Here is a 27,093-nt window from a genome sequence, read left to right as displayed (position 1 = left end):
ATGTGAACACCAAATTAAGCTTGTGGTAACAGACTTACCTGCAGTGTAGCCCAATGTTTATATTCAAGCCATATGTAATTGTTCAATTTCAACTGAGTACCAGTCGTACTGTACTCATCTTAGTTGTTCATATTATTTGTCTTCCAGTACTGACAACTCGTGGGGATGCAAGACTCATGCTGATCAGTGACTGGTATAAATTTTGACACATGTAAAGGGATTTGTGTATGAGCATTGCAAAGATAGTCACTTTCAAATGCAGTACTTATTTGTAGCAAGAAATATGACATTTGGTAAACATTTGTGATGATTCCTCATATTGCACAATGTATTTAAATGTAAGTGCAATTAATCATCCACTCACACAGACAATACAACATTTCATCAGGTAGTTGGGGTTGCTGACAGTGGCAGCAATCTGGAACCCCTACTGCTGCTAGTCTATTGAATGCCAGTAAAATACTAATTTATGTAGATTACCAATCTGCCTGAGTTTCCACTCCAATGTCAGTATTCACTCTTGAGCAAAAAAGTTTGACCACCACAGATTTTGGACAATAACACCAACTATTATTTTATATGCCAGATAGCAGAATGGGTGGCAGAATTACGCTGCTACCTTTTCCTGTCTAGGGTGGGGTGTGGTCCATTTTTCAGTATTTGGCAAATTTTATTATTTAATTTTGTATGTGTGTCCCCTTCCATATGCCACAGTCATCAAGAGGATCTGGAGGAGGAAAGTCATATGCATCATCTGGTTGTGAATCATCTAAACTTTGTTTTGTGTATTATAATACTTTAAATGGTTGCAGACCAGACCAGCATTTGCCTAAAAATCCCACCCATGCTCGCCAGTTTATCAGCCCATAGTCATTAATCTGCCAAGCAGATTCGATCTGTTTGTGGATCACTTCTGTGACTTGCACGCTAGTGTGATGCACATCACATTATATGAAGTAGTAGGCCCTGCCTCATCTGCCTATCCCCTCTGTGCTCCCACTCTAGTACTATACATGCTTCCAATGCACCTACATACTCCTTTCTTCTACTGTATTTTTCTCCCCCCTCCTTAACCTCCCCACATGACTGCACTCCCCCAAAGGCAGCAGTAGCGTTTTCCCCTAACCCCTACTCTGCTCTCCCCCCTCCGCCCATGCCTATTCTGTACCCCCAATACCCATCACAGCCAGATTGCTAGTCTCATCAGATGCAGCTGGACCTTAGTGCCTGGAGACCATGGACTTCATCCGAAAGCTAAGAATATTTCTATGACTCCTTTCTCTTGTATCTGTTTCTCTGCTGAGGTACCTTTGTGCCTCTTCTATGTGCTGAGTAGCAGTCAATGAAGATTCAAGTGAAGTTGTGGTTCAAAACAGTATCAAAGAACGGTGTAGCTTTGGAAGTGCAGGTGAAACATTTGTTCTAAATAGTAAACACAATGGTGCTGTATCATGTATTTTGGTATGAACAAATTTCACATTTAATTGAAGTAATTTTGTTACAGGCTATTATACTGTAGGGATTGTACTTTTACCATATATTGTATCCAATTTTAATGTTTCAGTAAAAGGGGCTATTAAAAAAAGTAGTTATTTTATTTTTCACAAGTGCTCCATGTTATATGTTATTTAAATACTTAAAGTTTAAAATTGAAGTTAATGATTACACAACTTTATGTTGGTGGTCCGTAAACAAATAGCAATGCCAAAGTTTAGGAAGGGGGCATAAAACTATTGAACAGCCCTGGATGCAGCGCATCTGTTACCCCATAGGGAAGGATGTCCGTATAAGGAATTTGGTCATCATCTTGGGTGGGTGGGTGTGGAGAATTTCACCCACAGCATGGTATTCTCAGGGTGGTGTAGTTCTGCCATTCATTCTACTGTCAATTATCAGATAGTTTTCAGTACAACAGTGGTGACTGTGTGAATGTTTTGGAGGGCATATGGGGAGTTTTGGACACAGGGACATGGAATGGCAGTTTTGAAGGTATCCTGTATGTCACACAGTGGGCCAGATGTAACTGGCTTTCCCATGCATGTGTAAATTTGACCCACCTCTAGAACCTGCAGCTCTGCACTTTTAAGGACACCTGCACTGTCCATTCACATGGGACAGCCTGAATAACCACCTTTAGCAGTGCAAACTGCTGCAAGATGTGCAGGAAGTGTCAAAGGTCTGGAACATACCAATATGGATGTGGAATCATGCTGACTCCAGTGCTTTGGCCAACTACACTAGGTTTCTTGGTTCAGCATCCATGGTATGAAGAGCCTGATTGAGGTGGTCCCACAGATTCTCAATTGGGTTTGAAGCTGGGAAGTACAGTAAACTCCTCTTGGCTCTCTCTGAACCACACATGTACACTGTGAGCTGTGCGACATGCTACATTGTCCTGCAGGTAGATGCCATCTGCTGAAGAAAAACTGCATGTTGGTGTGGTCATGGTCACCAAGGATAGATACATACTTCCGTTGATCAATTGTGCCTTCCATAATGATGAGATCACTCAGAGAATGCCCTCCAACCTGCAATTTTATGATAATTGTTACAAAGTGTTTGTTTTTCAGGCACTTTACACTGTACACATTGATGGCCTTCTGCCCAGTGGAACATAAAACATGATTAATCTGAAAATGCCACGTGTCACCACTCAATGGACATCCAGTTGCAGTACTGGTGTGCAAATTCCAGTCTTTGTTGCCAATGAACAGCAGTCTGCATGGGTGTATGAACGAGGCAAATGATGTGGAGCCCATACACACCAATGTTGACAGAACAATCATTGAGGAAACACTGTTGGTGGCCCCTTGGTTCGCCTGAGCGGTCAGTTTCTCAACAGTTGCACGTCTACTAGCCCATATACACCTCTGTAGCAGCCGTTCATACTTGTTCTCTGTGGCCTATGCTGCACCACAGTTGCCTCGGCAGTTTTGGATAGCGCTATTTTGCCATGCATAGAACACTTTAAATACGGCATCATGCCAACAGTAACAAACTTAGCCATTTCGGAAATGCTTCCACCCTTGGGCAGAAAGCCAATAATCATGCCCTTTTGGACGTCAGATAAATCGCTCTGTGTCCACATTACAACAGTGACTGCACTGTTTTCCGTGTCCCCCTGACACACTGTATAGCACTCCTAGTGCTGCCACCTGTGTGTGGTTATTGCACATTGATGTTGAACATAGGCAGTGGTCACATTAACGTGACTGAACTGTGTAAGTCCTGATAAGTCAGTGGATTAAACTTGTGATGAGAATTCTGTGACAGCTGGCTAATACTCAATATTTTTAACTTGGTTGACATGGCTTCAAAATCTGACAGCATTTTATTCAGTCATGCCAACATAAAAGACATCGGGGCATTTGCCTGAAGTAATGTAAATTGGTGACCCATTGAAACACTAAATGGAGATTTGAATCTCACAACTGAAAGAGTCTAGTCTGATCGCAAGAAGGGAGGAACAAGGTAGAACAATTTCCACATAGCAACTTGGTCTCCTAATCACACTAACTCTTACAAACTGTGATTCTGATATTTCTTGTCTTAATTATACAACAGTAAATACAGCTGCCAAGAAAACATACTTTATTTAATCTTTGTTTCAAATTTAACAAAAGTATAACAGTCATAACAAAATATTAAATCAGCAGACTTAATATGTATACAGAAACTGTATGTTCACCACAATGGTAAACATAGAAAGTATATCATTCTATTATTCCTATAGCACAAAGTTTTCAACATCTTGCTATACTTCAAACAGTACCAGAATCTTAATCCACATGACATTATCTGTCATTACAGTTTATGACAGCAGCAGTTTACAACAATTCACTATGACACACTATACAAGACTGATGAAAGACATTGTATTATCACAATTCAAGGTGGGTAAAAGCATAACTACGAGAGCATGGAGTACATAAGAACAATGTTTAAGGGGGAAAAACAATCCATTTGCTTGGCTGTTACTTGCTGATCAATTATTTTCTCAAGTACAATAAAAAAATACATCTCTTTAAATTACCAAGTACACTTAAAAGTTAAAATGACTATTTAAGACACGAGTTTACATCTTATTGTTTTGCTCATATTACTGTCCTTTCCAAAGTTACCATCTAAAATTGTAAGCCAGCGTAAACTGCGTCAATACAGCGTATATTTGTACAATGCTTTGAAATTAACAACATTGCTGATGGGAAATTTATGCATTCCCAGAAATATACAATCACACAAAACTAAGCATATTTTGTGTCTCTTCGAAAACGGTATTGATATCTGAAATACCAGACTAGGGCAACAGCTTTCAGCAAGACCAGTCATACAGAAAGCAAGTATGAAATACTGAAAGTGAAGCCCTCTTCTAAAACAGTTTTCTGAACAAAGCTGTTATTAAAAAAAACTACAATCGAGCAGACGATTACACCAAAGCTCTAAACACATTTAGTTACTCTTCGTTCATATTTTTCTATGGTTAAAATAAGTCACTCTTATATGTCTTGCTGTGGTACGACCTTACATCATTATTCTTAAAAGCTAGTCCCTGCATGCAGGGCAGACATTAGGGCAGGAGAGTGTGGGCAGTAATACTTTGACCAGCATAAGTAAAGATATTTACCACACACAATAAAGACTTATCAGATCTGTGTGCTGAAGCGTGGCCTTGGGAGATCACCAAACACATCACTCTCTCCGTGTACACTTTTTGCCAGGGCTCTGATGGAAGCAGCAATATCCACAGGATCTTGAGGGTAATGCTGCAAAAGAACAAAGGCATCACAGCTACTCTGATGCCATTTGACGTAACTACTAATCTTTTTTGTCTAATAATAATGAAAATAATAATAAACAGCCTCTACCTAATAAGACACTCACTGTGAATTCTTGAGATGAGTACTAAAAATACAAGGATGTAACAAAAATATGGTTTCTCACAAATGATACCCACAAATATTTAAGAACTGTCTTATCTAGCCTAGATTTCTTGATAGAAGCCCATAGTACAGAGAGTAAACATAAAAAAGGAACAGGTCTGTAAACCTAAAAACCATCTTCTGATGGTTATGGTAATGACAGTTAAGCACTTTTTATACAAATTAGTGAAAAACTGAATTAGAATAAATTTATAACTAAAACAGCATCAGCTTCCCCTTCAAAAAGTAAAATCTATCTGCCAGCTTCCAAACAAACTTTGTAGAAGTCAGAAATACAGAAGATGCTGTCACTTTAATTGTTATTTCGCAATGCTGCTGGAACTGGCTGGATATAATGAATTCCAACTGAAAAGCATGCACCTGGGACTGACAACACACATTTAACCTACTCTGGAGAATAAGTTTCATATACTGAAACAACCGCAGGCCCCGCATCAGCCCGATATTTTAAGAGTGTATTTACAATCAGAAGAATATTTGCCTTCTCAGATAGACTTTTTTTTCTGTATGATCCATCAAGAGACAACATTACTTCTGCCATACTGTATTCTTCTCACCCTCTGACAAATTACACCCCATCACTTGGCAACTACCTTTAATTTACATGTTTAATATTTTCAAGACATCAATCGTATGCCCCTCCCCTCTTCAGAGGGAATGATTGCAAATTTTTAACTTACCACATCCTCTTCAAATTCACCACTGTGCCTCTGAGTGGGCACATATGCAGGCACATTGACTGGAAGTGATTTAGCTAAGTGGCTGCTAGAGCTTCTGCCACGTGGAATGTGTATTCCTTCATCATGGCTTCCCGATTCTGTAAAAAACAACTTGGATATCACCCTGGACAAGTAACATCTTATGTGTTTTCCAATTGACAATCTCTCTACCAATGAACTGGCAACAATGCACAATATGTCATAAACTCTGTCAGCACCTCTGTATAAATTTTTGTAAACCCTGATACAACATGTATTGCGTAGCACACGTGTGGTGTGTCTAAACTAAGAACTAAGCCCTGGGCTCATTTCCCATAAGAGTGTCAGCAAAGCCAGCTGCTTTCAAATACACATCTTATGGTATGCCTCACATATTCTTGTGAGATAGGAACATCTGGAGATAATGACCATCTCTGTAGCTGAATGGACATTGTTGCTACCCTCAGTGCAGAAGGATCTGGTTTTGTTTCCTGGTACCACTTCAGGATTTTTTCTGACATACGGATGCCTGGAACAGGGCCCACTCAGCCTCATGAGGCCAAATGAGGAGCTGCTTGAATAAAGAAACTGTGGTACCATCAGGATTTATCTACTGGTAATAACGGCTGGAGGGATTTGCGACATGCTGATCACATGTCCCACCATCATAGATCACTCTTTGCACTGCCTTGTAGGCAGTAGTCAGCCAGTCAGAATAGACCTCAAGATTAATCCCCGAGTGGTGTTTACATCTAGGAACATCTCTGTGAAATCCACCAAGTTCGCACCTGTTGCCACAATTTTTCAAGGAGATTGTATTTCGTTTATGTGCAGACTAACCAATGAATAAAAATGTGTGCCAAGGACAGATGTCAAACCCAGGTCTCCTCGTCACTAGATGTACACACACTAACCGCTACGCCACCTCGGCACATTGGCTTTGCACAACTGCATGGACTATGCTAGCACATTTCCCGTCTCAATCCAAATTCACATTCACACCTTGGCCCACTTGGCATTAACCCTAAACTCAAACAGCAATGCATAGGCTCTCCAAGTGTCCCAATAAAATCTTCTCAATCTACAAGCCGTATCATTTCAAATGAAATGCTTAATCTTTCGATAGCTGCTGCTGCTGCCGCCATCATCACCAGGAGTTGAAATCCCCGCCTTCCAGGGCTGGCATGGTGTTCTGGTTATACAAATGTAGTAGCAGCATCTGGAACCTTACAGAGAGGGCCAGAGTGTCACAGGTGTGGAAGACAAATTGGGCAGCTCCGTCCCACCATGGGATTGTGTGAGGTCATATGACGCGAGCAGCTAGTGCCACGTTTCAACTGCTACTCCTGTGTCCTTAAAATTGTCATGCCTATGTCTTTGCTTTCACTCAATGTCCAAAGCTCACCTCATGCCCTACTAAGTGTGTACCCCTGATCACTGTCAAAATTGTTGCTGTTTATTCTACTTTTGGCTGCTCCTTTGATAACAGAATCCCAGACTGTGTTTGGGCCAAAATTCTCATTTTTTCAAATTGTATTTTATGCGAGATTTCTACGCAATATTCAGCCATGGCTAACTAGAATAAACAGCAACAATTTTAATAGAGACCAGGGTTACAAACTTAGTAGGGCATGGGGTTGGGCTTTGGACCTGGAGCAAAAGCAAAGACATAGTCTTCACACTTACAAGGATGCTGGATCGACAATTTCAAATGTGGCACCGGCCAGCCACGATGTCACTCAGTTTTGTGACAGGATGGAGCCACTAGAAGCTGCCCAACTCGCCTTCCATGAATGCAGAACTCCAGCCCTCTCTAGAATATTCCAGATGCTGCCATTACATTTATATAAGCAGAGCACTATGCCAGGCCCCAGAAGTCATTGATTTCAACTTCTGATGATGGCAAAGACAGCTATCGAAAACTCTAGTGTTTTATCTTAAATGACACGGCTCGTAAACTGAGCAGATTTTGCTGAAGCATGCTGCTGCGAAACACTCCAAGGATGCTCTCCAACTACTGGAAAAGCACCTCAGCACTGAACGATTGGGCCTCGGCATTGAGCGAAATGGGGGATCCTGCCTGGGACCCAGGCACAGATGCTTTTAATAAAATGAAACTATATGGTACCAGGGACCTTTTCAAGTCCCAAACATCTACAATGGGTTCAAATCCCACCTTGGTTCAAATTTTCATTTGTTGCTTCAATCTGGATATATACATCACAGATGTCGGAGACTTGGAAAGGTCTCTGGAACCATATAGTTTCATTTGAGACTGTATTTTGTTGGAATTTTTCAGTTGAGATACATTGTTTGCAGTGTGCATCAATATAAAAAGCCTACTTTTGCAACACTGATCATTATGTGAAAAATGAAACATCTCTACCACTCCATTGCCAATAAAAAAAGCACATGCTTTGATGTTTTGTCAGCCTGACAATTTCTTTTGTAAACTCCGTTTACATAGTTTCTAACAGTTTAGCATCTCAGTAACGAATTTGGTGTAGCATAGCCTTGGATACTTGTAGAAATTCCACCTCAAGCTAAGTAATTTGCAAGTGCCAGTTTGCCTAACTTTTTTCCATTTACATATCAATTTGTGCTACCTGAACGCAATGACTACAACTCATCATGTGTATTCATGCGGCCTTTCCTAAGTCCACGACACAAATTAATCAAAATGAATGTTTTTGAGAGGTTTTGAAACTCTTGACTTTTATCTTGATCACAAAGACCAACACTCGTCCTGAATAAAGGGTTGGAAGCAAACATGGAGGATATTATGAAAATAAAAATATGAGCCAACCGACATATGCTGATACATGAAAAGCTGGCAAGTCATAGGTGTGTATCTGGAAACATCTCATCATATAACGTAATGGTTCAAAAAGTTTGATGTAAAAGCCTTTTTAGTGAAATAACTGTTCCAGGTGGAACAGTTTTACTATGTTCCCCCATACAAAAGGCCAAGTGTTTCAAGTCATTATATAACAAAAACCAGCCTGGGAAAAAAACTGAAAAGGTAACATTTTCCCACCAAATGTGACGTGTCAATCAACAAAATTCTATGATGAACTCATATTCAGAAGTCCTTTTGTATGGAAGTAAGGATGTTGCTCTGTCATTGCAAAACACTTTTAATCAACAGTAACTAACCCAAAAGGAAGACCTTTGCATCTAATGTGTCAGTACAAGAAGCTCAGTGCTAATGCGTCCACAAATACAGCACAAAATGAGAACATCCACTTGATGTAAAAATTGAAAGTCTCAAAAGAGAAGTGGTCTCTTCAAACAGGAAAATGCAATGTCAGATGTACAGCATTTGGCTTTTTATTCTCATCATACATTCACTCAATCAATACTGTTTTCCACTTCTCAAGGGACTGTTGCACCTCCACCGATTTCTCTAATCCAACTTCATATTCTACATAATCATTAAGTTTTTCTTTCGCCATGTTTCATCTTGTTCTCAAGCTACCCTTTTACAGTGTTATGATTGATTCATTTAGGAAGTACGAGGTTTCTTTGACATACAGGAAGGATCTTGGCACTCCAGTGCCACTGAAACAGTTTCCAGAATCAAAACCAACAAGACAATACCGCTTTTGTAATTTTATGTAGAGTTGCCAATGAAGCAACTTTCATTCTGTTTTCTATGTTGTCACACGTACACATTACTTGTGTGACTGTCACCATAATACAGGCTGTTCCATCTGGATCGTACTGCACTGGCTGAGTGCAAGCAAGCAGGGCTGGCCAAGATTGGCTCACACTTCTGCAGAATGCATACAATACAGCGTTTTGATCTCCTCCATTTATAACGCATACTGCCGCTGTTTGGCTATTTGTGTATTTGTTTGTGCAAGTGTTTTATTTCTTTCTGGCCTGCCTCTACAGTACAGGACCAATTTAAAAGGAGGACTCACTTCTTTGGTAGTGTTTCAAACCTAAAAGCTACGGATGCCACAGACACCATGTATAATCAACAACTCATTCTGTCTGTAATGCTTGCCTGTATTTCTAGATCTAGTGCAACTAGAAACCAAAATAAAGACAATATGCTATTGTGTAAGTCAGAGAACTATGGACAATTGCAAAATGGCAAACAAAAATGCATATAACTATATTTTGGAATTGGCTGTTGGCAACATCAGTGACATACAAAGGAGGTGGTATCTAGATCACTGATCTCCTGCTCTGGCTTTTCTTTAATTTGAGGTGAACAACTTGAACCAATGTTTGAATGGCTATTCTAATTTTAGAACACTGGGGTTTTGAAAAATACATTTCACTGGAAAATATTCGAGTATGTATAGCAGAAACTGATCACACTGTTTACTGATCTCCAGAATCCAAGAATAGCATCTCATTTCCTGTAGAAACATCACACAACTCATTTAGAAAGACCTATAAAATCAACAGTACCCTGCAATATACCATACTACAATCTATCTAAATGTTATACAAAATAACTACGTACAAGTCATTACACATAGTGAATTACTGCTATGTTAACTATCCCATGTCTCATGAAAGCTTGAAGATGACAGTAACTGAAGCTAACAGGTATCTCACAATTAGTCATATACAATGCATTGATCACATTAAAATGAATACATAGCTGCCAAGATTCACGTGGCATGTTCAGAAGTTCCTAATGACCATCATAAACATTAAATGTTCACATCTAAAATGCATGTGCTGAACCAGGATATGTCATTCAACTGGAGTAAAACATGAAAATGATGAGTGCTGTTGACAAAAGTTCCCTACCATTATCTGAAGTCATAAGTAAATTATACCACACTTCCAAGATACATAGATGGAGATTTTGTAGATAAAAGGAAATGTAAAAATCACTCAGGGAAGTTTTCTTCCATAAATAAAGTTCATCAATATTTCTATAGTGAATGTGTGGGTATACAATTTAACATTACGTCATCCTAGCCAGTAACAAACTCCTAACATCTGTAGTGATACCCAGAAAATCATTGTTTGGATGGCAAAACTCCTTCCATGACATCATCCTAACAGGGTCAATCAAGATCTGCGTGTCACACTGATGAGGAGTTCATTTGTGACAGAGAAGCAGCTCAGATGGGTCAAGGATTGGTGAAGATAGCTTACACTTAAAACATTCGGATAGGCCTAGAATAAACACGCTGAACAAATAGAAAAATTACACAAACAGTCGCATAATACACGTTTTGTGCAATAACCATCACCATTTAAGCACAGGAATACTAGTACCTCTCACACTCTCCTTTGAGTCTTAAGGCAACTGGGCATGCCAGCTGAAATTTGGAGGTTGATGCAAAAAGCCATAATACTAAAAAATGCGTGGGTTCTCAGAGAATGGGAAGTGGAGACTAAAGAAAAAATATTGTGCCTTAGTTTTCAGTAACTCTTAGGTTACTTTCAATTGGAAGTTTACCACTGTAAGTGAAACTGTAATAAATGTATAGTAATAGGCAGATGAATGGAATAAACGACATAGGAAATTCATGAAGAGATTTTGGGAATTTAAGATTGGGGAAGGGGGGGGGGATGCACTCTACCCTCCCCCCCCCCCTCCACCCCCACCCACCACCAACACCCATTCACAAGTTTAAAAGCACTCTTAAATTGGTAAAACATTTCAGTAATGATGATGATGATAATAATAATAATAATAATAATAATAATAATAATCCCGTGGAGGCCCGGGAAAAGAATAGGCCTCCGGTATGTTCTGCCAGTCGTAAAAGGCGACGAAAAGAACAAACCACTAATAGGGCTAACCCCCCTTTTAGTGTGATTACTTGGTTCAGGACAGAACTAAAGAAGCCTCGGACAAGCGCCATCATGGTCGGGGACGGCGCTTGAACCCTATGCCCGCCCACAATGGTAATGACACTGCTAGCCAACTGGAAAATGATTTAAATCCAAATAGAGGTGTTTTGCAGGATATGCTTCCTGCAACCACCCTAGAAGGAAAACAAAGACAGAGGATGAGATGGTCAGATGAAGTTAATCGACACCTCATGTTCTGTTATTACCAAGCAACAAACCTAGGAACCAACACAACTGGATACAGATCACAAGTATACACAACATTTATTACCAGATACCCAGAATTAAAATTTTTAACAGAACAACGTCTAGCTGATCAGATTCGTGTAATAATAAAAAATAACAGGATACCCCAGTCAGAATTAGAAAACATCAAACAACAAGTACAACAAATACTGGAACAAAATAATGTGCAATTAGAAGAAGAAGAAAATACAGTAATGGACTCAAACATCCCAGAGCAAACAAACAAAGAACAACACGCGTCAATTAAACAATCAGAGGAAAATGAAATTTTAAGACAGCCACAAGCACAAATAGAACACGAAGTGACACACATGTTAGATATAGAAGAAAAATTTCAGTTGACATATATAGAATACAAAGACACAAATACAGACATTAGACCATTCTTGCATAGACCACCAAATAGCCCACAAGTCGAAACAACAATAAAAACTATCAACACAATCATACACAACAAAATAAATGAATACACAACTATGGAAGAGTTACAACTACTGGTTTATGTAGGAGCACTCACTACACTAAATATACACACTAGGCAGATATCAGAACCAACCAACACACAGAAGAAACCCACAAAACCAGCATGGCAACACAGGCTACAGATCAGAATAGAAAAACTGAGAAAAGACATCGGACAGTTAACACAATTTATAAGAAATGAAATATCAGACAAAAAACGAAAAAGGTTAGGTAAAATCTCACAACAAGAAGCAATAGAGCAATTAGATGAAAAGAAGCAAAAATTACAAGCTTTGGCGAAACGACTTAGAAGATACAAAAAAAGTGAAAATAGAAGGAAACAAAACCAAACATTCAACACAAACCAAAAGAAATTTTACCAAACAATAGATAACACACACATAAAAATAGACAATCCACCAAACATAAGAGACATGGAACACTTCTGGAGCAGCATATGGTCAAACCCGGTACAACATAACAGGCATGCACGGTGGATACAAGCAGAAACAGATACATACAAGATGATACCACAAATGCCTGAAGTGATAATTTTGCAACATGAAGTCACCCGAGCAATTAATTCTACGCACAATTGGAAAGCCCCTGGAAATGATAAAATAGCAAATTTCTGGCTAAAGAAGTTCACCTCAACACATTCACATCTAACTAAATTATTTAACAGTTACATTGCAGACCCATACATATTCCCTGATACACTTACACATGGAATAACTTATCTGAAACCTAAAGATCAAGCAGACACAGCAAACCCAGCTAAATATCGCCCCATAACATGCCTACCAACAATCTACAAAATATTAACTTCAGTCATTACACAGAAATTAATGACACATACAACACAGAACAAAATTATAAATGAAGAACAAAAAGGCTGCTGCAAAGGAGCGCGAGGATGTAAAGAGCAACTGATAATAGATGCAGAGGTGACATATCAAGCTAAAACTAAACAAAGGTCTCTACACTACGCATACATTGATTACCAAAAAGCTTTTGATAGTGTACCCCACTCATGGTTACTACAAATATTGGAAATATACAAAGTAGATCCTAAATTGATACAGTTCCTAAACATAGTAATGAAAAACTGGAAAACCACACTTAATATCCAAACAAATTCAGATAATATCACATCACAGCCAATACAGATTAAGCGTGGAATATACCAAGGAGACTCATTAAGTCCTTTCTGGTTCTGCCTTGCTCTGAACCCACTATCCAACATGCTAAATAATACAAATTATGGATACAATATTACTGGAACATACCCACACAAAATCACACATTTGCTATACATGGATGATCTAAAACTACTGGCAGCAACAAATCAACAACTCAACCAATTACTAAAGATAACAGAAGTATTCAGCAATGATATAAGTATGGCGTTTGGAACAGACAAATGTAAGAAAAATAGCATAGTCAAGGGAAAACACACTAAACAAGAAGATTACATATTGGATAACCACAGCGACTGCATAGAAGCGATGGAAAAAACGGATGCCTATAAATATCTAGGATACAGACAAAAAATAGGAATAGATAATACAAATATTAAAGAAGAACTAAAAGAAAAATATAGACAAAGACTAACAAAAATACTGAAAACAGAATTGACAGCAAGAAACAAGACCAAAGCTATAAATACTTATGCCATACCAATATTGACCTACTCATTTGGAGTAGTGAAATGGAGTAACACAGACCTAGAAGCACTCAATACACTTACACGATCACAATGCCATAAATATAGAATACATCACATACATTCAGCAACAGAAAGATTCACATTAAGCAGAAAGGAAGGAGGAAGGGGATTTATCGATATAAAAAACCTACATTATGGACAGGTAGACAATTTAAGAAAATTCTTTATAGAACGAGCAGAAACTAGCAAAATACACAAAGCAATCACTCATATAAATACATCGGCTACACCACTACAATTTCATAACCACCTCTACAACCCGTTAGACCACATAACATCAACAGATATGAAGAAAGTAAATTGGAAAAAGAAAACACTTCATGGCAAGCACCCGTATCATCTAACACAGCCACACATCGATCAAGACGCATCCAACACATGGCTAAGAAAAGGCAATATATACAGTGAGACAGAAGGATTCATGATTGCAATACAGGATCAAACAATAAACACCAGGTATTACAGCAAGCATATTATTAAAGATCCCAATGCCACAACAGATAAATGCAGACTTTGTAAACAACAAATAGAAACAGTAGATCACATCACAAGCGGATGTACAATACTAGCAAATACAGAATACCCCAGAAGACATGACAATGTCGCAAAAATAATACATCAACAGCTTGCCTTACAACATAAACTTTTAAAACAACAAGTTCCTACATACAAGTATGCACCACAAAATGTACTGGAGAATGATGAATACAAATTATACTGGAACAGAACCATTATAACAGATAAAACAACGCCACATAACAAACCTGACATCATACTCACCAATAAAAAGAAGAAATTAACACAACTAATCGAAATATCCATACCCAATACAACAAATATACAAAAGAAAACAGGAGAAAAAATTGAAAAATACATCCAACTGGCTGAGGAAGTCAAAGACATGTGGCATCAGGATAAAGTTGACATCATACCAATTATACTATCAACTACAGGAGTCATACCACACAATATCCACCAGTACATCAATGCAATAGAGCTACATCCAAACGTATATATACAACTACAGAAATCAGTAATTATTGATACATGTTCAATTACCCGAAAGTTCCTAAATGCAATATAACACATACCATACAGTTAAAAGGAAGTGACGCCTGATCAAGGTCCGCGTCATTTTTCATTTTTAACCAGACTTAACGTCTGAGAAAGTAAAGAATAATAATAATAATAAAATACTGTCACACACCATCAGTATCTGTTTCATCCTCAGACTGAAGTATTTCTCCAGGGCTGGTATCATCCATGCCATCCAAATCGAAAAGACCTTCAGAATCAAAAGAGCCTCCATTTCCATTACCAGGCATGCTACGAGTGGAAATATGAGCATGCACTTTTGTAGGCTGGTGCCTATCAGTCTTTGAATTTGAATTCTGAAACAAACATGAATAAATATGAGTTATATAGAAGATGAAATATTTTAATATTTTACTACAAAGATTTGGTGACTAACAGATAATTACTGTCAGTACATTTTAGAAGTAACAGTGTAGAGGAAACTACTACTCTCTCTTTGTTTACAAAAAACAAATTTTATATTCATGACACTTAGTACTTTTTAAATTTGGTAACTCTGTTTAGGAAATTTGCAGCCAGCCTGTATGTAGAAGTTTTCTTTTACTTAGTCTCAAGCTGTATCAAAGAAAACTTACGAAATCCTAGTGTTGGTGATTTTTTTTTTCAAACAATTCAGATACATTGAATCTATGAAATCACTATACCTTGGAAGAGACAGTCAGAACACTTCAGCCAGAGCCTTTCTTTCCCTGATCACTAAAAGCCAAACTGGCTGGAACAATGGTAACTCTACTTTAAACTAAGCAGCAACACAGTTCCTTATTCTCATTAGATGGAAATATTATGTCTAACTCAAGAATATTGTACTACAGAACAAATGAACTGCTTACAGTTTGCACAAGTGGATTGTGCCTGTTAGCCTGGCGACCGTCTACACGTGATGAAGGTTGTTTCAGAGCGACACGAGGACCCTGCAGTGATCCACTCGACAGACCTCCAGCCTGAATAGAGGAAGGCACAACAGCACTGTGTGGTGCTGATGGTGTCTTACTGATAGGCTCTGCGGACTCCTTCTGTATTTGAAGTGTCATCTCATGCTCCTGTGAAACTTCCATTAGCAGCCTGAAACAAAATAAGTGCTCTCAGTGGTCATATTCCACTACTATTTATACTTTAGTGATCAAACACATGAGAATACATAATCGCTATAAGTCTCTCTGCAGATCCATCACTGTTCACATAAACAACAGACCACACACTAAAAGCAGCATGTAAGTTAGCCCACAGCTACTTAATCACACAAAAAATACATGTTAATAATAAAGTCAGGACAGTCTAGTGTCCAACAGTTAGCAACTTTCATTACATTATTTCACTATTAGTCACAAGTCTATGTCACTGTTCTGAGAAATGAGCTGTAATAATTTTCTCAGTATTCATATATTGTGAATAGTTAGTATAGTTTATCTACTTACACAAACTTATATCACATAAATTTCTATTTGCTGACATTGTACAGCAAACTGTGGCCAAAGAAACAAATTTCGACTGGTACAGAAGTTCATCTTTTCTCACCAGCTACAGAACACCTACGTAAAAATAACTCATTCCTTGCCAACACACCCACATATGAACACAAACCAAATGTCAGCAGTTTTCTGCTTCTTTTGAGAGTATGTACACACACTGAGATGTAACATACCACTTCAGAGAAGTTGTGTGTTGCACAATGCTTATAGTACTGACACAAAGATGATCGTGAAACTTACAGTTAAATTTGATTGGACACGCATATTGTGTGGAGAATTCTTACTGCTTATTCATGTTAATGACTGTGATATACACAGCATTTCTGCAAGGAGGAGGTGGTGCTGGCAGCTTGGTCACACTTTGCAGCACCTGCTGGTTTGGCAATCACTCCATGCAGCTGCACTCCTGCTTCAGAAACAAATTGCACTCCATGGAATAGCACACACCATGAAAATAGATTATGTCATGAGAAGAAAGAAGAGTTAGATCAGCTCTAGAGTCTCCTCTGAAGTCTGGTAGAGAGCTGACTATTAACCATCTATCAATTTGCAACACTTGATGTAATTAACAAATCACACTGGCAGACAGTTGTATATATAGCGTGTTTTAAAGTTGTATAAGTTGGAAGAATATATATGCACATTCTTCAGAGAATGACTTCTGTAGTTCGGTAGCTTATTGGAATTAGATAAGTATGATTTCCATCTCAAGCACAGGCAAACTGCACGGGAGATAAAGTCTACAAAAGCAAGAAAGAAATATCACGAGGGGAGAGATACTCTGGATAAACAAGTCAGTAGCTTGAGATCTGTACACTACAGCCTCAGAATTATTACATGAACCCCCCCCCCCCCTCTCTCTGCGTATCTGCCAAACACTGTAAGGAAAAAAGGAAAATACAAACACACAGCCTACCCATAAAATAGCAAATCACATAACAATGTATAATGAAAAATTCAAGGCATCATATCTCTGGTAGCTAAGATTTGAAGCGAATGCATAAACAGATTCAGCACACACAATAACTTCAGCATCATGTAAATGTATACACTGACATCTGCTGTAATGCAGCAGGGACCGTCTGTTTTTCATGTAATATTCGGAGAAAAAGAGAGAGAGCATGCACGCGTGCCCACACACACACACACACACACACACACACACACACACACACACACACACACACACACACACACACACACACACACACGGAGGGGAGGGAGGGGGTATATATGTTCCTGATGTATGTTTGCATTCTGAATATTTAGTTTATTGTCATTTGTTTTTGTAATGATATTTCTTAATTTCATGGTTTAAACAAATAATTTGGCCTAACTCTTGCAGTAGAAGAAACTGGTAAAAATACGCAATTTTTCGATGTATTCAGTTAATTTAATGAGTTAAGTTTTAATTGTAATTTCTGAATATTTCACTTTAAACAATGTGTAGTTTCAGGGCCTATTATTGTGATGATATATAAGGGTCCGATTGTTGGCCATGAGACAGTCAGTCCACAGCCGAGTTTCAGATGAGTAACCTGTGTTGGCGAGAACAACAATAATGCTTCAAATTAACTGTGGAATAAATGTTAAATAATTAGGCCGTGTGTAAAAACAGTGACAGTGTCTGCTCCATACAGACCTGATTATTCTTCAAGAATTGTGAACTTTGTGGTTATGTTTTTACTGCTCATAGATGTTCAACAGAAAACTATTGTAGCAGTATGTGAAGTTTCTCCTGAAAACTATTAATGAGGCTCATGGAAAGTTTAAACAATAGTGCACTGGCCATACATATATAACTGTGTATTATTGGGAGAGTTGTGTAAACAGTGCAAGTAAAAGACTGTGCAATGCAGCTGTGCATATGTCGGCTACATTATTTACAGTAGTCAGTGCCCAAAACACAAATCCCAATTTTCAGCCAGTGTAGTGATCAACACTGAGGACAAACAAATAAAATAAATAAAACAGGCAGAACCGCTACACATTATGTTGCCTCGGCCTCTGTATTCATTGGATGTGGCCCCCTGCGACTTTTTTACTCCTCGTGGGCGAAGAGAATCATGAAAGGACATCATTTTGCCACCACTGATGAGATAAAAACAGAATCGCTGAAGAAGCTGAACACTGTAACAAAATACGAGTTCCAGAGTGCTTTCAAGACTGGAAAAAGAGTTGGCACAAGATGATATATATGAGGAGGATTATTGTGAAAGGGGGCAAAGTTGATGGGGGTGATGATGAATAAATAAAAACGCAAAAATTCCTGGTACTTTTGATGACACCTCATACTTATCCTGTATAGATTTTGCTCGGTACATTTTTATACAGACAACTGTACTGCATTTACTGTGTGTTTCTACAAAGAAAGCGTCTGATGATGTTTTACTATGTGTGTTCTATGCAACTACTGAAGAAGAAGGGATAGGATTACAGAACAGGTGATGCTTGGCACTGATCACACTTAGCAAAAAAGGGTAAGTAGATATGAGCAGTATGTCTTCCCAGACATTTTTTTTAAATTTTGCTTGCCCCACTCATTTTCTCCATTTCTACATGCCCTATCCTCTACTCTCTTCCTATGTCAATCTATCCACGCAACCACTCTGTGGCATCATATATCTGAATTATAAACAGACAAATACTATCACTTTGTGGCCTGGAAATTCTCTATAATGGAGACTTATCTGCCCTAGATTGCTCTAAAAAGTGTATTAATGAAACTGTCCTATATTGCTCTAAAATGTTTCATTAATAAACTGTCCTCATATCTGCTGCAAGAACAATGACAGCATTAAAAGTAATTGAGTTTCACTGTTGACACCATGACTATCAACAGCAATTATTCATCCACAGTAAAAGTTGACACCACTTGTCACTTCTTTGATTAGCTCTATCCTCATTCTCAAGTGATTATATGAGACAAAATATTCAGTAGTATAGCCTATTCTGCTGGTTATCTTCGAATGTTTGTGTGCATTTACAGTAAAGCCTCATATCAGTGAACTCACTTTTAAGTAATTCTACCATTTAACGAATATTTCTGTCACTCCTGGGAAACTCCCATAAAAACAATGTTACTGCTTTCCACTTTTAACAAACCCCACCTTAACAAAAAGTCCACTTTTAAGGAATCAACATGAAACATTCTACGTATTAAAATCCAAGTTTTGCGCAATTCTTAACATGTCCAAGTGAGTTTCTAATTTATTTCAGTTTCACACAGGTCATATTTCGCAATGGCAGTAAATGGAAATAGATTCTTCCTGTCAACACACTTCTAGATTATAGTCTTTTTGGTCTGTAGGTAATTCCTTGGTAGTGATATTGGGAAATGCAATGAACCAATCAAAAAGCTGTTTCCCCCCTTTCTACAATGCGGTCTTGGTCATGTGATCTTACATCACAATCACTGAGTGTACGATGCATAAGCTGAGACATGTAGTTGTTTATTGTTCAATTTGCCAAAAAAAATTATTTTTAGAGTTATAGTCTGCAAATACACAGAGCTAACAGTTCAGCAAAAGCAGATGATCATCCATGATGTCAAAGACAATCATAACACAAAAATTTCCATAGGGCAGGAAAGTATGATCTGATGCTTTTTTTAAATTGTGTAGCTGTTATAACGTCAAGTTTAACACATATATTTCAGAACGACACAACACATATAAGTCACAGAGTAAGTTAACAAGCAAGACATGTGTACACGTTAGCATTCGAATGAGCACCGAGACCCAGTCTAGCGGCCGCTGCTCGGCTGGCCGCTTAGGTGGCGCAGCTGCTGCATGGCAGGCAGACAGCGCCGCACGTAGAGGATGCGTGTAATTGCGCGGCGGCACTTTGAATGATCGGCGAGTCACAACACTTTTCCCGCCTTTGAAATTGGTGCACTAGTCTTGATGGAGGTGTCCTGGAGATGGCTAACGTCCATAGGCGTTGTTTGACTCGCCATAAAGTCTCGAGGAGGAGGCTTCCCGTACGGACGGAAGTGTCCCCGATGATAACGGGTCGAGATGACAGGAGACGTAGGGGTCGAATCTGCTGCGGCCCCATGCACCAATCTGCCCGTTGCGGCAAGTCCAGTTGATATGACAGGAGACATGGGCTATGTGTCGGCGTCCGTTGGAGGAGGAGGAGGAGGAGGAGGAGGAGGAGGAGGCGAGTAGATTTGCTCTGACAGAGGATGGTCATCCGGTTCCTGCATGGGCGCATCTCCTGGTGGCGTCCGTTCTTGTGCTGGCATCGCGATGACGGTGAGAGGGTTGCATTGTGAGTATTGAGAGATGCCAAGATCCCGAGCGTCAGGTAGAGCCAAAGGTGGTGTAGCGGCATTCGGAACAGGCATTGCCAGCACACGAGGCCGAAGCTGGTCCGAATGACGCACTGCAACACCCGTGTCCGTCTGCATTTCATACAGGCGTCTGCCACGGTGTCGTAAGATGTGGCCCGGGCCCCATTTTGGCCGCCTGCCATATCCCCGTACCCAGACGAGGTCGTCGGCAGTGAACCGGCCAAGTGAAGGCACCCGCAGCCGTGAGGTGGAAGGCCGCAGAAGATGAAGTAGCGTGCAGGGCTGTCGGCCATGTAAGAGCTCAGCCGGGCTGTGGTCGCCCATGGGGGTGAAACAGTAAGACGCCAGAAACTGGAGAAGCGCATCATCAGCAGCAGAAGAAGTCAGAAGTTTCCGCATCTGAGCCTTAAATGTGCGGACCAGTCGTTCAGCCTCACCGTTGGATTGTGGATGGAACGGCGGGGCCGTGACATGCATAACGCCGTGACGAGCACAAAAATCCACAAATTCGGAAGAGGCAAATTGCGGACCATTATCAGTAACAAGAGTAGAGGGGAGGCCTTCCAAAGAAAAAATGCGGGCGAGAGCACTGGTGGTTGCCGCGGTGGCAGGCGACGTGCAACGGACAATGAAAGGTAAGTTAGAGTAGGCGTCAATTACGAGGAGCCAATAAGTACCTAAAAAGGGTCCCGCAAAGTCAGCACGAGTGCGCTCCCAGGGCTTCTCAGGTGAAGGCCACGGTGACAAAGATGACTTCGGGGCAGCGGCCTGTGACGCACAAGGGCCGCAGGCAGCGACCATGTGTGCTATTTGAGAGTTGATGCCAGGCCAGTACACATGACGGCGCGCCAGAGATTTTGTGCAAGACACACCCCAGTGCCCTTGGTGAAGGAGGCGCAAGATCGAAGCACGCAAAGACGCATGTACCATAACACGTGGCGAAGCATCGTCAGTGGAAAGGAGGATAACACCATCCCTAGCCGTGAGGCGGTAGCGCAAAGCGTAGTAGTTCCGCAACAGATCAGAAGTCTTAGCGGACGGGCAATCTGGCCAACCCTTCTGAATACAGCGTAAAACCCGGGAGAGGGTAGGGTCAGAACCCGCAGCAGCCGCCAGCCTGTCCCCAGTGATGGGGAACCCGTCCACAACCCGCTGCTTGGCAACATCCAGGTGGAAACACAAAAGTTCGTTCCTATCGAATGCCTGATCAGGACCCATGGGAAGGCGAGACAGAGCATCAGCATTTGCATGTTGAAACGAGACAAATAAAGAGCCCAACGCTGGAGGCGGTGTGCAGCCTTGTCGGGAAGTGACGTTGATGGATGAAACAAGGAAACAAGTGGTTTGTGATCCATAACAAGATGAAATTTTGAGCCATAGAGAAAAACACCAAACTTATGAAGAGCATAAATAATGGCCAAAGCTTCTTTTTCAATTTGAGAATACTTTTGTTGAGCATTCGTGAGCATTTTGGAGGCATAAGCAATGGGTTGTTCCGAACCGTCAGAAAAATGGTGCGCAAGGACTGCACCGACCCTGTATTGAGAGGCGTCTGTGGCAAGAACAAGATGGTGGCCAGGTCGATAAGTAGCCAGGCACGGGGCCTGTTTCAGCATAGTCTTCAATTTTTGGAAAGCTGCATCGCATGACGCGGACCAGTGAAAAGGCACGTTTTTATGCAACAGGCGATGCAACGGCTGAGCCACCAAAGCCGCAGACGGTAAAAACTTGTCATAGTATGCTATTTTCCCCAAGAAGGCCTGCAGTTCCTTAACAGATGTAGGGCGAGGAAGGGCATCAATCGCAGCGACAGTTTGCTGAAGCGGACGGATACCATCCCGAGAGAGTTGAAACCCCAAGTACGTGATATATGCCTGAAAAAATTGTGATTTCTGAAGATTACACTTAAGACCGGCAGTCTGTAAGACATGAAAAAGTGTGCGGAGATTTTGAAGATGTTCTTCAGTGGTGGAGCCAGTGACAACAATGTCGTCCATGTAATTGATACACCCAGGGACATGGAGCAATAATTGTCCAAGAATCGCTGAAAGAGAACAGGGGCACTAGCAACCCCGAATGGCAAGCGTTGGTATTGATAGAGGCCGAAAGGCATGTTAAGGACCAGAAACTGCCGGGAAGCAGCGTCGAGAGGAAGTTGATGATATGCTTCTAAAAGGTCAATTTTAGAAAAATACTGGCCTCCAGCAAGTTTAGTGAACAGTTCTTCAGGACGGGGCATAGGGTAAGTGTCGATGACGCATTGAGCATTTACAGTGGCTTTGAAATCGCCACAGAGACGAATATCACCATTTGGCTTAGCAACCACGAGAGGAGAGGACCACTCACTGGAAGTGACAGGAAGCAAGACCCCTGAAGTAGTGAGACTATCAAACTCCCATTTTACCCGATCACAAAGGGCCACAGGAATGGGCTGAGCCCGAAAAAAACTTAGGCCGAGCAGTGGGTTTGAACGTGATATGAGCTTCAAAGTCGTTTGCACGGCCTAACCCAGCAGAAAAAAAGGGACGAAAACGTCGTCGACAAGGAATCCAGTTGAGCATAAGGAATAGCATCAGAGACAATACTGACAGAGTCATCTATGGAGAACCGAAAAACGCGAAAGGCATTGAAATCAAAAGGATTTTCTGCATTGCTCTGGTCGACCACAAATATGGGAACAGCGCGAACGACGGATTTGTAAGATACCTCAGCATGAAACTGTCCCAAGAGAGAAATCTTCTGTTTATTGTAAGTCCATAATTGCCGAGTGACAGGTGACAGGAGAGGAGAACCCAACTGAAGATACGTCTGAGAATTAATTATAGTGGCAGCAGAACCGGTATCCACCTGCATGTGAACATCTCGAACAAGGATTTGGACAGTGAGGAATAACGTCCCTGAAAGGGAAGAAGTGCAATTGACAGACAACACAGAATCAGAATCATCGTCATGTTCATGTATGCGGTCAGATTTGCAAACGGAAGACACATGACCTTTCTTTTTGCAATTGTGACACACAGCCTAAGGTTGGGGACAATCCTCGCGTGAATGTTTCGTAAAACACTGCGGACATGAAGGAAGTTGCCAGGGGTTTTGCTGCAGTTTCTTAGCGGGTTGTTTACGGTTAGGCCGAGGCTGCGCGTGGGAGCGCACTGCGGCCACGTCGGCTGGCGGGGACGCACTGCACGCGCCGTCAACAGCGCACAGAGATTGTATTTCCCCGACATCACCCCATGCCTGTATTTGCGCCCCAGTGGCGCGATAAATTTCAAAAGACTGCGCAATGGAGAGAACTTCATCTAGAGTCGGATTTGCCAACTGAAGGGCACGTTGCCGAACTTCTTTGTCGGGCGCCGACCGGATAATAGCATCCCGTACCACGGAATCGGCATAGGATTCTTTGTGAACGTCAGTAACAAATGGACACTTTCGACTGAGGCCGTGAAGTTCAGCAGCCCAAGCGCGATAGGATTGATTCGATTGTTTTTGACAACGATAATAGGCAACACGAGAGGCTACCATATGCGTTTGCTTTTGAAAATAGACAGACAGAAGTGAGCACATTTCAGCGAAGGACAAAGACGCAGGATCCTTCAAAGGAGCCAATTGCGACAACAACTGATACATTTGAGGTGAAACCCAGGAGAGGAACAGAGACTTACATGGTTGTTCGTCCGTGACATGAAATGCCAAGAAGTGCTGTCGAAGACGATTTTCATAATCAGCCCAGTCTTCCGCCGTCTCGTCGTAAGGATGAAAAGGAGGTACAGCCAACGACTACAAACGCCCCGCATTTGACGCCGCGACGAAATCGCGGATCGCCGCTGTTAGAAGCGTTTGCTGTTCAAGGAGATTTTGCAATACTTACTCGACAGTAGCCATGGAAACCTGTGGGTCAACGGTGAAAAGGAAAAATCTACTACCTCATCGCCAATTGTTATAACGTCAAGTTTAACACATATATTTCAGAACGACACAACACATATAAGTCACAGAGTAAGTTAACAAGCAAGACATGTGTACATGTTAGCATTCGAATGAGCACCGAGTCCCAGTCTAGTGGCCGCTGCTCGGCTGGCTGCTTAGGTGGCGCAGCTGCTGCATGGCTGGCAGACAGCGCCGTACGTAGAGGACGCGCGTAATTGCGCGGCGGCGCTTTGAATAATCGGCGAGTCACAACAGTAGCATACTCAAAAACAACAGACAGCTGGATGGATCATTTTAAAAGACTTCATAATCTTTCATTTCAATGCGTAAGTGGTGAAAGTATGGCTGTAGATGTACAAAACGTAAACTATTGGAAGACCATTACTTTGCCACAATGAGTACAGAGTTATGAGCCCAGAGATATTTTCACAACACAAACGAAATTGGCATCTTTTATAATTTACTTCCTGCAAAAATACATTCTGTTAAGGGATAAAAATGTCTCAGAGGTAAACAAGCAAAGATTGACAGTTACTGTGTGTAAATCATGATGGAAGTGAAAAGTTGTCCCCTCTAATAATAGGAAAATTTTAAACTCATAGGTTTTTCAAAAACATCGAAGCGCCTCCTTGTACTTAAGCATACAACAGTAGCACCTGGATGATGTCAGAAATCTTTATAAGATTCTTCAGACAGGTGCAGCACGGAGGAAAATAGTACTTATTACTGACTGATGACATTTACAACCCAAGGAAACATCATTTCTGAAGAATGTAAATATTGTATTCCTTCCTCCAAACTGCACAAGCCATTTGCAGCCTCTGGAGTTGGACATAATACATACTATTAAAGCCAAATTCAAAGTAGCAGCTGTGCAGAAGTCAACTGCATTCCTTCAAAAGACGGGAGCGACGAGACTCAACATTCTACAGACTACGCGTATGTTTGTTGCTACCAGGAATTGTGTAGGATAACAGACTGTGTTAAACTGTTCTGCAAAGGCTGGTTGTGGTTGGTTGGTCGATTTCGGGGAGGGGACCAAACAGCAAGGTCATTGGCCCCATTGCACAGGGAAGGATGGGTAAGGAAATCTGCTGTGATCTTTCAAAGGAACCATCCTGGCATATCTCTAAAGTGATCTAGGGAAATCTCAGAAAACTAAATCAGGATGGACAGATGCGAGTTTGAACTGTCATCAAGTCAAATGCGAGTGAAGTGTGCTAACAACTGTGCCACCTCACTTGATGCTGGTTGTGGTACATTAGCTGCTGTTGAAGATGATCTTTTTCAATAGAATGGAATGGAATAGAATCACATATGTTCCTGAAAATGTGACATCCTGAGCTTTGTTTCTTGTCACGATGATGCCCCAACTCCATACCTGAGATGAATGCAAGTGGGATGTGTGAAGTACTTGTGACAAAACACTGTGAGATAGGAAGTAGTTGTGACAACAAAAAAACAAAAAAAGAAAAAGAAGAAGAGATTATTGCAACAAGCTCCGTAACTGCTGTACAAGGAATTAATACGGTCAGTAGCTAATTTTCTTCTTTTAATGTAGACAATTCAATTCAAACTAATATCAATCAACTGGAGCAACATCATCCATGACAACCCCTTCCTAACAACAGTCTATATAAGAATAGGGTTGGTTCTCCACAAATCTTGAGAAGTACCGTACCAGACCCAACCTGAAATTGGCTGGATAAAGAATACAGCACAAGCAGTAAAGTTTAACAACAGTAAGAATGAATTTACATACTGGGAGCCAGTGGCAATTGGCAAAATGTTGTTCTGTATGGAAAATACTGAACAAGCAAACTCTGCATCATCTTAATTATATCTGTTAAGCTATCAGAGGTTGGCACATGTTAACTTACAAAACTTGATGAAATTGGCTGACTGCAGTTTGATTCAAAAATTAAAATAAAATGCTTTACACGAATACACTACAAACCACCATACAGTGCATGGCAGAGGGTACCTTGTACCACTATTGGTCATTTCCTCTCCTGTTCCACTTGTAATGTCTCTCCGCGATATTTTCAGAAATTTTATAAATTATATAACTCAGTACATATCTCGAAATATCTCTTCTTATCTTACCGATTCCTAAACTTTAATATACGATGATTATCAATGCAAAGTAGTTTCAAGCCCTATTATTCCTTGGAGCGTCTATTTACTCCATGGAATAGCTTCTCTGCTATCTATGTTTTCTCTTATGAAAAGAATGAAGGAATGCTTGCCAATTAGCCATGAAAGGAGGAGGATTTATATGTATGTATTGTTGAGCTAGTCGCCATCTTGATGAGATTCTGTATGAGAAGGAATTTAATACATGAACTAAACTAAAGTGTGTTCACGTATTATTTAACTGATTATTATTGACAGTGTC

General features: G+C 40.5%; 1 protein-coding gene across 1 annotated transcript in view; it reads right to left on the bottom strand.

Moving 5' to 3' along the window:
• Positions 1–3,568: 3,568 nt before the first annotated feature.
• Positions 3,569–27,093, bottom strand: part of LOC126199250 (uncharacterized) — a 48,375-nt gene continuing 24,850 nt past the window's right edge. The window contains exons 5-8 of the mRNA XM_049936045.1: positions 15,833–16,064; positions 15,115–15,298; positions 5,621–5,757; positions 3,569–4,763 (exon numbers count right to left, since the gene is read on the bottom strand). Coding sequence (XP_049792002.1) covers positions 4,644–4,763; positions 5,621–5,757; positions 15,115–15,298; positions 15,833–16,064 — 673 coding nt within the window. The 3' untranslated portion in view covers positions 3,569–4,643. The remainder of the gene's footprint in view (positions 4,764–5,620; positions 5,758–15,114; positions 15,299–15,832; positions 16,065–27,093) is intronic.

Source organism: Schistocerca nitens, chromosome 8 (genome assembly GCF_023898315.1).
Source record: "Schistocerca nitens isolate TAMUIC-IGC-003100 chromosome 8, iqSchNite1.1, whole genome shotgun sequence".
NCBI lineage: Eukaryota > Metazoa > Arthropoda > Insecta > Orthoptera > Acrididae > Schistocerca > Schistocerca nitens.
Note: the sequence above shows the minus strand (reverse complement) of the source record. Positions and strands in the feature narration are given on the sequence as shown.